Below are 13,850 nucleotides of genomic sequence, written 5' to 3' on the forward strand. Positions count from 1 at the left end.
ATACTGAAAGATAGCCCTACATACCTACAACATACACGAAAGATGGTCATCCAGCCTCCGCTTGAACTGTTGCAAGCAGCCTTGAAAACCTTGAAAAGTGGCATGTTCTAAGTAAGGAAGCAAATAGAATGTTGGCAGGCAGGTGTAACTTACGTGAGAGAAGTGAGAGGTCAAATTATCTCAGAGAAGGACCTCGGGCCAGGAGGCACCATAAGACAGGAAAGAGTAGGTGGGTGAAAAAAGAGAGACGGAGGTTTGCTGGCTGTGTTACTAAATCTTAATTTTTATTGCCAGCTGGGCAATTGGTTGGAAAAAGAAGGAATGGAAATAATGACGGTGGAGTAGAGGAGAAAATTGATGAAGGTCTCCTCACGTTCTTGGTTTTGACTAGGGCAGAACTGTAACACAGGCAGAGTGAGGTTTTGCAGAACTGAGTCTGTCAGTAGTTCGTTCTCCTGAGGTGACTCTCGCTTGGGAAATGTGCCTTGTCTAGACCAGGCACATGTTTAAGCACATCCCAAAGAATGCTAGGTGTGGTTTGGTCTCTGGCAGAATATAAATTGGGCCACACGGGGGCATCATTCACAAGGAAGAAGGTTAGGAAAGTCGCCTTTTGAGGGCTTATTCCTGTCAGAAACAATCACTGTGGGGTTTCCCTCCTCAGAGGGAGATGGGGCTGGTGTTAGTAGTTTAACTCTCACTTCCTGACCTTCTTTTAGGGCACTCACAATAAGGCACACGGGGGCATGCTGGATGTTTTCACCCCTCACAACAGCCCTGTGAGGTGAGTGAGTTTGTTTGAGAGTAGGCAAGTTACCCAAGGTCACCAAGAGAGCTTCATGCCAACAGGGATTTGGACCTGACTCCTGGTTCCGAGTTCAACCACTATACCACCTAGCTCTTTCTCAGGGGTTGCGTAGAGCCTGAAGTGGGGAAAATGAAACCCTAAACAGCTTTACTGCCTTTATTTGTCAGGGGTGCCATTTCGGGGGGGGGGTTGTGGTAACATTCAGTTTGGTGTAGTGGTGTAGCCACTTTGGTGCAGTGGTTAAGTGCGCGGACTCTAATCTGGGAGAACTGGGTTTGATTCCCCACTCCTCCACTTGCACCTGGCTGGAGGACCTTGGGCAAGCCGTAGTTCTGATAAGAGCTGTTCTTGAAAAAGAGCAGTTCTCGAAAGAGCTCTCTCGGCCCCACCTGCCCCACAGGGTGTCTGTTGTGGGGAGGGGAAGGGAAAGGAGATTGTAAGCCGCTCTGAGACACCTTTGGGTAGTGAAGGGCGGGTATAAATCCAATCTTCTTCTTCTTCTTCCCTGCTCTTGAATGTATTCTGTGCTTTAAAAAAACACCTCTAAGGTGACTTTGCAGTTATGTGTGGTTATTTCCACAATGATCAGAGCTCCTGAAGGATAATCAGACATAAACACACCCACTCATCTTTCCAAAATGACAAAAAGACTCTAATCTGGAGAACCGGATTTGGTTCCCTCCTCTTCCACCTGAAGCCTGCTGGGTGCCCTTGGGCCAGTCACAAGTTCTCTCTGCACTCTCTCAGCCCCACCTTCCTCACAGGGTGTCTGTTGTGGGGAGAGGAAGGGATTGTGATTTGTAAGCCTCTTTGAGACTCCTGAAGGTAGAGAAAAGTGGGGTATAAAAGCCCACTCTTCTTCTGTCTCTTGACACCCCAAATCCCTTTCTGTCCCCTCCCTGTTCCTGGGAGTTTGGACTCCTCGTTCTTACATTCAAACCCCTCCATGGCTTGTACCCACCTTTTACTTCTCTGCATTCATATCCCGATCCAACCCAGTCCAAACACTTCACTCCTCCAGCTGCTCTCCAGTTCCCTTTGTGTCTCTTTGGTGTAGTGGTTAAGTGTGCGGACTCTAATCTGGGAGAACCGGGTTTGATTCCCCACTCCTCCACTCGCAGCTGCTGGATGACCTTGGGCAAGCCATAGTTCTGATAAGAGCTGTTCTCTCAAGGACGGTTCTTGAAAGAGCTCTCTCAGCCCCACCTACCTCACAGGGGGTCTGTTGTGGGGAGGGGAAGGGAAAGGAGTTTGTAAGCCGCTCCGAGACTCCGAGTGAAGGGCAGGGTATATAAATCCAATTTCCTCCTCCTCCTTCTCCTTCTCCTCTTCTTCAGCCAGTTTAGTGTAGTGGTTAAGTGTGCGGACTCTAATCTGGGAGAACTGGGTTTGATTCCCCACTCCTCCACTTGCACCTGCTGATGTGACCTTGGGTCAGTCACAAGCTCTGGCACAGCTGTCCTTGAAAAAGAGCAGTTTGTGTCAGAGTTCTCTCAGCCTCACCCACCTCACAGGGGGTCTGTTGTGGGGAGGGGGAAAGGAGTTTGTAAGCCGCTCTGAGACTCCAAGTGAAGGGAGGGGTATAAACCCAATCTCTTCTCTTCTGCTTCTGCTTCTGACCCCCCCCAAAAAAACCACCTGTGCGATCCCCTCGTCTCTTGCATCTTTTAAGAAATCCCTCATACATGAAGGCTTTGGCACAACACCTTCCCTATCAAAACTGAGTCCAAACTTGCACCACTGAACAAAGAGCTTATCTTTCCGCCATTTACGGCCCCTCCATCTCCCTCCCCTGTGACAAATCTGACTGTGAGCTCCTTGGGGCAGCGACCTCTGTAAAACCGCCACACCCGCAGGTGATCCTTTAGAAATCAATATAACAATCCTCACACTGCTTGACTGGCAACAGTGTTTTTGTCCTGTTCTTTTTAAAATAAGGAATCTCGAGCAGGGGACAAACAGGCCAGGCTTAATAAAATCTGGGGGAGGGCACAGTTTGAGGGGGGCACGGGGGGGAGACACTGCCAAGCCTTCCTCTCTCAGGACTGTTATCACCTTGCCAAAAAAGCCGAGGACAGAGAGAATCAGAGTGCCAGACGGCTGGGTCACCAGAAGGGTTCAGGCTTCTCATTACCTTTTCGCCCTTCTCTTGCCTTTTATGAACGGGAAGCCCAAGGAGTCCGTGGTCTCCTTCCCCCCTCTCCTAACTCGATCTTTGAGACAACGTGCACGTGTTCCCTGGCTGCTGGCTCACATCCCCGCCGGCGCTCCGCTAAGGACATTAATAACTGCTGAGTGGGCCCGTCTCTCCGCCGTACGCTCGCCCTTTGTGATGAGCGATGCCTGAGACGCCATCCCCCCCCCGCCTCCTTATTTTAATCTTTTCTTGCTCTGAACTTTCTGACCTCCTCCAGAGCCATCAAGAAGATCCTGGCAAGAGCCCGGCAGCTGGTGGACGTCAAGAAGGAAGACGGCTTCACTGCGCTACACCTGGCCGCCCTGAACAATCACAAGGAAGTGGCTGAGGTCCTAATCAAAGAGGTAAATCCAGGAATGGAAGAAAAGGTTCTGGGGTTTTTTTTGCTGGTGAAACGGACGCTGCATTCACGTAAATGTCCGAAGCTGTCTCACTTTGAGTCTAAGCACTGGTTCTTTTAGCTCAGTGATCCTGTGAGAGCCAGTTTGGTGTTGTGGTTACGTGCGTGGACTCTAATCTGGGAGAACCGGGTTTGATTCCCCACTCCTCCACTTGCACCTGCTGGATGACCTTGGGCAAGCCGTAGTTCTGATAAGAGCTGTTCTTGAAAAAAGAGCAGTTTCTGTCAGAGCTCTCTCAGCCCCACCAAGGGTGTCTGTTGTGGGGAAGGGAAGGGAAAGGAGATTGTAAGCCGCTCTGAGACACCTTTGGGTAGTGAAGGGCGGGATATAAATCCAATCCCTTCTTCTCTCTCTGTGAGAGCCAGTTTGGTGTAGTGGTTAAGTGCGCGGACTCTAATCTGGGAGAACCGGGGTTGATTCCCCACTCCTCCACTTGCTGCTGCTGGATGACCTTGGGCAAGCCATAGTTCTCTCGGAGCTGCTCTCTCAAGGGCTGTTCTCGAAAGAGCTCTCTCAGCCCCATCTACTTCACAGAGTGTCTGTTGTGGGGAGGAGAAGGGAAAGGAGATCGTAAGCCGCTCTGAGACTCCCGAGTGAAGGACGGGGTATAAATCCAATCTTTTCTTCTTCTTTTGGTGGGTCACAGGACCCCGATAGAACTCTGTTTTCTCCCTTTTTGCTGCCTTGGGAAGGACTAGCTGTCAATGCACATGTATAGATAGCAAAGGGGAGGGAAGGTGGCCGGGCGTGGCCTGATCTCGTCAGATCTAGGAAGCGAAGCAGGGATGGTACTCGGAAGTCTCTGCAGAGGAAGGCAACAGCAAACCGCTTCTGCTTCTCACTTGCCTTGAAAGCCCTTCACTGGGGTTGTTGTAAGTCGGCACTGTACACATGCACACAGGTAGCAAGGGCCCCTTGCCTCCTGCCTCTCATTGCACCCACACCTGAGTAGCAGGACAGCAAGACGATGTCACCAGTTCTCTCAGAGCTGTTCTCTCAAGAGCAGTCTTCGAAAGAGCTCTCTCAGCCCCACCTACCTCCCAGGGTGTCTGTTGTGGGGAGGGGAAGGGAAAGGAGATTGTAAGCCTCTCTGAGACTCCTTCAGGTAGCGAAGGGCAGGGTATAAATCCAATCTCTTCTCTTCTTCTCCTCCTGCTCCTTCACCTTCGTCTTCTTCGTCCCCCCCTTTCCTGGCCCCGGTGCTCCTTTTCCCAGGGCCGCTGTGATGTGAACCTCAAGAACAACCGCAACCAGACGCCTCTCCACTTGGCAGTCACGCAGGGCCACATGGAGATGGTGCAGCTGCTGGTGAGCGAGGGGTGCGACGTCAACGCTGAAGACGAGGACGGGGACACGGCCATGCACATTGTCCTCGAGAGGCAGAACCTGATGTCCATCGTGGCCGACGAGCGGCTGGACGATGAAGGCAGCCTCTGCACCAAAGTAAGACTCAGGAGCCGGGCCAATCAGAACCTTCATGTGGCTCGGTGGAACCCACACTGGTCCCCCCACCACGTCACACGAGCCCTGTTGTGCTAGTAGCTGCAGTACCACCTTATGGCCATCAGTAGTGGAGGCGCCAACGTGCAGCAGAAAATGGGCGGCATGAAAGCATTTAGGTTATCCTTGGGTTGAGTTTTTCCCCCCATTTATGGTACATTGGCTTTGATTTTGCGCCTATATCTTCTGGAACCAAAATTAGAAGGCATACAATAGCAACAGCATTCAGCACATATGCATCTGACTATGGCAGAGGGCTAAACTTCAGGAGGCCTCATAAATATGCCTATGCCTTGAGTCAAGTGATTGTTACCATAATACTCCTTTTTTTGGTCCCCCCATTACCTTGGTAATGGTCTTGCTATTGTACCATGAGCCTATATGTACAAATATTGCTCGAGCACTGAAGGAGGCCCGTTTGGGCCAAAACACCTCAGGTCACAATAGTTCCCCACTTGTGTAGATTGTGTGCTTTTATTCTGTAATGAGGCTACAATTGGGCCCATAAATTGTTTTTAACTATTTGAATAATAGATACATGTATTTTTGATAATATTCAGGTTAACCATATCGTTTTTAGTAAAGCAGGCCTATAATTTGTTTGTAACCTTTCTGGTTCTTGATTCAATTTTTTTTTGGGGGGGGATGACCTTGGGCAAGGCAGAGTTCTGTCAGAGCTGTTCTCTCAAGGACAGTTTTCTCAGAGCTCTCTCAGCCCCACCCCCCACCCCGTTTATTTCTCTTCTGTTTGCTAGATCCAGTTTGGTATAGTGGTTAAGTGCACGGACTCTAATCTGGGAGAACCGGGTTTGATTCCCCACTCCCCCACTTGCAGCCGCCAGATGACCTTGGGCAAGGCAGAGTTCTGTCAGAGCTGTTCTCTCAAGGACAGTTTTCTCAGAGCTCTCTCAGCCCCACCCACCTCACAGGGTGTCTGTTGTGGGGAGGGGAAGGGAAAGGAGTTTGTAAGCCGCTCTGAGACTCCAAGTGAAGGGCGGGGTATAAATCCAATCTCCTCTTCTCTTCTTCAAAGACCCTTTAGGCTTGCAACTAATCCCACAGTCTTTCCTCCCGACTGCTGAGTAGAGTGCCACAGTCTCCTGTAATTATGCTCAGGTAGGAGCGGGAAAAGCACCGTGGATGCTTAAAATTATCCTTTCCTCTCTCCCCCGCCTGCCACTTCAGCTCCGGGCTTCCGGTTTCCTGGGCAACATGGAGCTGAACATTGGGGCGGCCATCGCGTGCTACTTGGCGCAAGAAGGGGCCGACGTCAACTACGCCAACCACAGGGGCAAGTCCCCCCTTGACCTCGTCATGGACGGAAGCATCGCCCAACTGATCAAGAACTTCTCCCAAAAATTCAGGTAGGCCTCGCCCCACCCTCTGCTGTCTCATTTATGGAATGCATTGCCCCTCAAAATCTGACCGATTCAAAAGCTTGGCCCATTTAGACAGGGCACAGTGACGTTTCTTTTTCAGCCGGCTTTTAGTTTCTAGGTGTGATGGGATTTTAGTTGAATCCTTTCTTCCCCGTGATGTTAAGTAAACATGATTTAAAAAAAAATATGTGTGCATTCTGGTTTTAAATATCACACTTTGCTTTTGAGAACTTGCACTGAGACAAAAAGCAGGTTCTGAATTACGTAAGCAAGAGTCGAGTCCGGTAGCACCTTAAGGCCAACAAGATTTCCAGGGAAGAGCTTTGACTCTCAAAAGCTCTCGAAACTTCGACTCTCGAAAGCATCGACTCTCGAAAATGTATACCCTGGAAATCTTGTTAACAGCATCAGAAGAGCCCTGCTGGATCAGACTAGTGGTCCATCTAGCCCAGCATCCTGTCTCACGCAGTGGCCAGCCAGTTCCTCTGGAGGGTCAACAGCAGGGCATAGAGGCCGAGGCCTTCATAAGAACATCAGAAGAGCCCTGCTGGATCAGACTAGTGGTCCATCTAGCCCAGCATCCTGTCTCACGCAGTGGCCAGCCAGTTCCTCTGGAGGGTCAACAGCAGGGCATAGAGGCCGAGGCCTTCATAAGAACATCAGAAGAGCCCTGCTGGATCAGACTAGTGGTCCATCTAGCCCAGCATCCTGTCTCACGCAGTGGCCAGCCAGTTCCTCTGGAGGGTCAACAGCAGGGCATAGAGGCCGAGGCCTTCATAAGAACATGAGAAGAGCCCTGCGGGATCAGACCAATAGTCCATCTAGTCCAGCTTCCTGTCTCACACACTGTCATGCATAGTAACCAACCAGTTCCTCTGGAGGGCCAACAACAGAGAATAGAGGCCAAGGCCTTCATAAGAACATAAGAAGAGCCCTGCTGGATCACACCAATGGTCCATCTAGTCCAGCATCCTCACACAGTGGCCAACCAGTTCCTCTGGACGGCCAACAATGTCCTTCAGGTTGAGGTTCGGGTTCTGGGGTCAGCAGCAATCATTCAGAAAGCATCATATTCACGCTAAGCAGTGGTCATTTAGTTTGCATTCTATCCTGCACTGTCTTACGGACTGGTAATAAGATAGAACTGTAAAGCTCACATCAAAATCTAAACTCTAGACAAAGGGTCTCCTGTACACGAGTGCAGGACATGGAGCCATCCCAGCTGCAGGTTTTTTAACTTTTACAAACTTTTAAAATAAACGGTTTGAGCTTCAACTCTCATCTTCTCAGAAACCAAGTTGTTTTCTTGGCATGTTTGGTTTCCAGGCCCTTTTGATTTGACACAAGCAAGGGGCGGATAGAAACCACACTTAGATGTTTTGGTGGGGCATTTTCTTTAAATACGGGGCCATAATTTCAGGGTTCTTTTTAAAACAGAGGAGGAAGTGGGAGGGAAACCTTGAAATCACATACGGCTAACTAGCTATTCCAGGGGACGACTTAAACATTCCTTGAGAGCAAATGCTCAGTTTCACGTTGCAGAGCAACCGAGAGTTTACCCTGTTCAGGTGGGATCCTGAAAACTGCCCGTCGGCTCCATTGCTGTGGTTTTCATACTCTGCTCCAGAGGAACCCTGAATTCCTTCAGAAGCCTGTAAGGCAGAGGAAGGGTTGTATTTATTTCCATATTAGGACCCATGAGGTTCTGCTGGGGGAATAAGGCAGTGTCAGGTAGTGGTTAGAGTGTCAAAATAAAGAGAAAAGAGAGAAGAGATTGGATTTATAGCCCGCCCTTCACTACCGAAAGGAGTCTCAGAGCGGCTTACAAACTCCTTTCCCTTCCCCTCCCCACAACAGACACCCTGTGAGGTAGGTGGGGCTGAGAGAGCTCTTGACAGAAACTGCTCTTTTCCAAGAACAGCTCTTACCAGAACTACGGCTTGCCCAAGGTCATCCAGCCAGGTGCAAGTGGAGGAGTGGGGAATCAAACCGGTTCTCCCAGATTAGAGTCTGTGCACTTAACCACTACACCAAACTGGCTAAAGATCAGGGAGACCTGGGTGCAAAGCTTCACTCAGCCCCATAACCTACAGGGTGACCTTGCATTAACTTAACACAGGGTTATTATGAAGGGGGGGGGAAGGGGTCGAAACTGTATTTACCACCCCGAGCTCCTTGGAGGAAAAGGTACTAGACAGAAGAAATCTCTGGGAAACCTTTTTCCTTACTCAAATCATCCCTGCCAGGATTTTATAAAATCTTAGCAACTTGAGCTCCCGGCTTCCTCCCTCCCTGTCTGCCTAAGGATTAAGGAGGGCTTTGGTTTGTGGAAACGAGGGGCAGAAATCATGGGATGTCCTCATTCTGTCCTTTCAGAGTTGCCTAACACAGTGGTTCTCAAGTTTTCGGACCTTAATCTGGGAGAACCGGGTTTGATTCCCCACTCCTCCACGTGCAGCTGCTGGTGTGACCATGGGTCAGTCACAAGCTCTCTCAGAGCTGTTCTCTCAGGAGCAGTCCTCGAAAGAGCTCTCTCAGCCCCACCTACCTCACAGGGTGTCTGTTGTGGGGAGGGGAAGGGAAAGGAGATTGTAAACTACTCTGAGACTCCAAGTGAAGGCTGGGGTATAAATCCAATCTCCTCCTCCTCCTCTTCTTCCTCTTCTTCTTCTACAGGGATCAGCCAGGCTCCTCGGAGAGTTCCACGGTGACCTGCAGCCTGCGGAGGATCCACACCACCCCCAACACGATGACCAACCTCAGCGTGGCAAAGGCGGTGGCCCCCTCGGAGTGCCTGGTCTGCTCGGAGCTGGCTCTGCTGGTCCACTTCTTCCCCTGCCAGCACAGCATCGTGTGTGAAGGTATCGCAGCACTGCGTCTCACACACACACACACACACACCCCGACCAGGATCTGTGCAACCACCTGCCCTCGCCCCCTGGGCACGAGTGGGAACTGGGCACCGTAGGGGTAGTTCTTCCTCCTTCCGCTCCCCTGCACGGAGGAAGAAGGTGGGTGGCTGGGCAGGACACCAGAAGATGACAGCAAGGAGAAGACAGGCCCGTAGTCAGGATTTTTAAATCCGGGGGGGGGGGGTTAAATAAGTCAGGGGGCACCCCGCACACACCCCTGTACACCCCCCCAAGAGAGCACCTGAGCTGGATGGGAAGTCGGGGGGGCCTTCGCAGTAAGTCAGGGGGCCGGGCCCCGAGGTGTCTCACTGTAGCTACGGGCCTGGGAGAAGAGGGTCTTCCTGCCATCCCTGAAATTAGATCCCCTTTCCAACAGCCCCTCCTCCCCCCAGGCACACTTCGTCTGGGACACAGAACCCCGCGGGCTAGTTAGTATTAACCCATCACTCCAGCTTTGCTTCTCTTCCCTGCCTTTCCTCAGAATGCTCCAGGAGAATGAAGAGATGCATCAAATGTCAAGTGACGATAACCAAGAAGGTCAAGCAAGGTAAGGACCTCTGGCCGCCGCCCCCCCCCCCTTTTCGGTCTGAACATCAGGGAGCTGGAAGGACGGCCCAAAGCTCAGACCTTTCGGGTTTGGTGTAGCAGTTAAGTGCGCGGACTCTAATCTGGGTCTGATTCCCCACTCCTCCACTCGCAGCTGCTGGGTGACCTTGGGCAAGCCATAGTTCTGTCAGAGCTGTCCTTGAAAGGGAGGTTTCTGTCAGAGCTCTCTCAGCCCCACCTACCTCACAGGGTGTCTGCTGTGGGGAGGGGAAGGGGAAGGAGTTTGTAAGCCGCTCTGAGACTCCAGGTGAAGGGCGGGGTATAAATCCAATCTCTTCTCTTCTTCTTTGCTTAAGGAAGGGGGGGGAATGGGACCTGGTTGTGGAGGAGAGGCCTCTATCAACTGTTATGGGCTATGAGAACTAAATGGAAACTCTGTGTTCAGGGCTCTTACCTGGCCCACAAGCAAGTGATATGCGTGGAAATGTAAGGTGCTCCCCCTTTTATGGTATCCCTTGGGCGAAAACCCTAGTCTTGGGTATGATTAAATACATTTATTGGGACTTTTGTGGGTTCCTCAGTAAATCAGTTGCTTTCACTGCTAGGAATCAATTGCTTTTGTTTGTATTTTGAGTAAAAAAATAATACCGTTAATTGGGTTTGCCTGTGTCCTTTGTAAAGTTTTAAATCTCCGATACCTGGCGTGACATTTTATGGCACACGTGGCCCGGCCCAGCAAAGTGACATTTATGTCAGATTGGGCCCCCGTAACAAATGTGTTGGACACCCTCTGATCTAGTCAGACTGGCAGGAGCTCTCCCGGGCCTCAGGCCAGTGAGGTCTTTCCCATCATCTGCTGTCTGGTCCTTTTAACTGGGGATGGTGGGGATTGAACCTGGGACCTTCTGCATGCCAAGCAGATGCTCTGCCACTGAGCCACTCCCCAAATCGGATCCTGGAATACGATCTGGTAATGCATAGGCAGCCAAGCAAAGGAGCCTCAGGGTTTGGTGTAGTGGTTAGGAGCGCGGACTCTAATCTGGGAGAACCGGGTTTCATTCCTCACTCCTTCACACGCAGCTGCTGGTGTGACTTTGGGTCAGTCACAAGCTCTCTCAGAGCTGTTCTCTCAAGAGCAGTCCTCGAAAGAGCTCTCTCGGCCTCACCTGCCTCACAGCTGCAAAGCTCCCTCCAAGCTGTGCAGTCTTGTGAGCAAAAATTCTACTTTGTGAGCTACTGGCATTAAAGTTGTGAGCAGGCAATTTGGCTACTGCATAAGTTAGTTTGCTCTGGAGCCATCCTTCCTGAGCGAAGACAAAAATGTGTGAGCTGGAGGGTTAAAAACTGTGAATTAGCTTACACTAACTCAGTTTAGAGGGAACACTGGTGTCTGTTTTGGGGCAGGGAAGGGAAAGGAGACTGTAAGCCACTCCGAGACTCCTTCGGGTAGTGAAGGACGGGGTATAAATCCAATGTTGTCTTCGCCTAAAAAAACAACGCAGCCACAATCTAGCCAAAGTTAAACACTTTTCCAGCCTTGTGATTGCGGCAGGTTAACCATTAAATTAAAACAAACCGTGCTGCAACTTTTTGGGAATATGAGGAATGACGAAGAAAGCTGGCAACCTTTAGTTAGAGATTTAAATTCAGTAGCAAAGTAATGTGGTTCTGACTTTAACTCCCGCCAGGGCTTTTTTTTGTAGAAAAAGCCCAGCGGGAACTCATTAGCATAATAGGCCACACCCAACAGCAGAAACTCATTAGCATATTAAGCCACACACCCAGGTTACCAGAAGTGTGGTCATCCAGCCACACCCACCTTTTGCTTCTTATTCTGTTTTTGTAGCAGGAACTCCTTTGCATGTTAGGCCACACACCCCCTAATGTAGCCAATCCCAATGAGTTTCTGCTGTTGGGTGTGGCCTATTATGCTAATGAGTTCCTGCTGGGCGTGGCCAACTCGGGAGCCAGCCGGAACTCCGTTCGTGTGCGTTCCTGCCCCAAAATAGCCCTGGCTCCTGCTAACAAACATGTTGCTGCGTTTTGCACCAGCTGGAGTGTCTGGATCACCTCCAAGGGCAGCCCCAAGCCGGGCGTCTTGGGTCGTTCTCAGTCGACCGCCTCCCTCTCATCCCCTTCTCATTTCCCTTTTACCAGACAGTACGGAAGTGGCGTGCAGCCCCGGCTCGGAATCCACGGGCCAGCAGAAGCTCATGGAGGACCTCCAGAACCGTTACCGGCAGATGGAGGAGCGCATCACGTGCCCCATCTGCATCGACAACCAAATCAAACTGGTCTTCCAGTGTGGGCACGGGTCGTGCCCGGAGTGCAGCGCCGCCCTGACGGTGTGCCCCATCTGCCGACAGACTGTCCGCGAACGGATCCAGATCTTCGTTTGAGGGCGGCTCGGCGGTCTTCCCTGCCCCTCACCTCCGCCCACCCGCACAGCTCCCCCCCCTTTTGGAGACCTTTGGATTTAATTTTTATTTTTCTCGAGAACCACAGCCGGCCTAACGTGTTTATTATGAACTGTGCTGGAAGCGGAGGGGTGTGTGCGTGCGTTGTCTTAGCAAGGGGGAAAGGGGCAGTGCACTTGACAAAGCTCCCCCCCAACCCCCCTTTCGGTTGTCCCCCCCCCTTTTTTTGACAAGTCGAGCAGCCCAAGATGCAGACCCGATAAAACAGGAGCGGCCTACGGAAGACCCGTTAAGGCTGAAATGTGGGCTTCAGGTCAGGGGCGCCCAGGGTTTCGGCAGTGCTGATTTTTTTTTTCCAAGGCCTTATCCAGCTTCAGAAGAGGAGGAAATTACGCGGTGTTCGAAGACGGCGGGTGTCTTCCCATTTCGCGAGACAGCAGTACTCTTGCACTTTAAAAGGCGGGGTGTTATTGGGCTCCGCCCTCCTTGCAGAGGGGGGAGGGGCCAAGGAAGGACATTTTTCTGCCCCAGCAAACCTTTTTTTTTTTGTTCTGTTCTGTTTTTTGAGGTTGCGAAAGTCCTCCAGTTGCTCTGACGTTACAAGCCGTCACAAGCGGAGATGGACAGAGACGGTGCGTTTGTGTGCGTGGGTGGGGTGCGTGTGTGCCTTCAGGGTAAAGTAGTGAATGTTTCCTGGCAAAAAAAAAAAAAATACAACACAGCAACAGAAATATTCTTCTTATCAGGCGGTGGTGTTTTCCTTTTGCCCTTCCAGTCTGTGATATCCGCGTTTATCTCAAGACATCTCTCCGCCAAAGGCAGGTGTCGGTGTTACAGTTGAGAGAGATGCAACGTTTTTAAGAAGCTGCACGGAAATCAACCCTTGACAAAATGCCTCCTGCACGAATACGCAATTGCAGGCACATCACACCGTGTTGTGGTTAAAGAAGCTGAATGGGGCGGCAAAGGGTACAGAGCGCCAGTTTGGGGTAGTGGTTAAGAGTGTGGACTCTAATCTGGGAGAACCGGGTCTTATTCCGCGCTCCTCCACATGCAGCTGCTGGTGTGACCTTGGGTCAGTCACAAGCTCTCTCAGAGTTGTTCTCTCAGGAGCAGTCCTCGGGAAAGTTCTCTCAGCCCCACCTACTTCACAGGGTGTCCTGTTGTGGGGAGGGGAAGGGAAAGGAGATTGTAAGCCACTCTGAGACTCCTTCGGGTAGTGAAGGACAGGGTATAAATCCAATCTCCTCCTCCTCCTCCTCCTCTTCTTCTTCTTTACACACCAAGGCTCCTCCCCGGCATGGGGCCTCCTTCCAACCCCTGGAACACCCCTGCAGTGGCTGCTTGCTTTCCCTGCCCTCTTTGAGGAAAAGGAGCACTTCCCGCTGTGGCCTTCTTTCAGGAGTACATTCCTTGGCTTTCTTTTTTTGGTTTGAATGGCGTATCTCACGTCCCGCCGATGTTCACATTCCTTTTTCCCATCTTTCCCCAGTCTTCAGAACAAACATCCCCCCTCCCCGTTATTTTGTCCAGCCCAAACCGCTTGGCGTGCAGTCGGTTTTTACGAGAGAGGAACTTCGCAAACACTTGAGGGAGTGGTCTCTGCATCCTCTCCCCAGCTGTGGAGGGCAGGTGAAGACAGTGTGGGCCTGCTGTGAAAGAAGGAGTCCGAAATAATCTCCCTCTTCCA

General features: G+C 51.2%; 1 protein-coding gene across 3 annotated transcripts in view; it reads left to right on the forward strand.

Moving 5' to 3' along the window:
- Positions 1-12,874, forward strand: part of MIB2 (mindbomb E3 ubiquitin protein ligase 2) — a 104,324-nt gene extending 91,450 nt beyond the window's left edge. For all 3 annotated transcript variants that reach the window (XM_015417960.1, XM_015417962.1, XM_015417961.1), the window contains exons 14-19: positions 3,223-3,349; positions 4,622-4,849; positions 6,092-6,270; positions 8,962-9,146; positions 9,679-9,744; positions 11,901-12,874. In XM_015417960.1, coding sequence (XP_015273446.1) covers positions 3,223-3,349; positions 4,622-4,849; positions 6,092-6,270; positions 8,962-9,146; positions 9,679-9,744; positions 11,901-12,142 — 1,027 coding nt within the window. In that variant the 3' untranslated portion in view covers positions 12,143-12,874. The remainder of the gene's footprint in view (positions 1-3,222; positions 3,350-4,621; positions 4,850-6,091; positions 6,271-8,961; positions 9,147-9,678; positions 9,745-11,900) is intronic.
- Positions 12,875-13,850: the final 976 nt, after the last annotated feature.

Source organism: Gekko japonicus, unplaced genomic scaffold (genome assembly GCF_001447785.1).
Source record: "Gekko japonicus isolate JY-2015 unplaced genomic scaffold, Gekko_japonicus_V1.1 scaffold893, whole genome shotgun sequence".
Lineage (NCBI taxonomy): Eukaryota > Metazoa > Chordata > Lepidosauria > Squamata > Gekkonidae > Gekko > Gekko japonicus.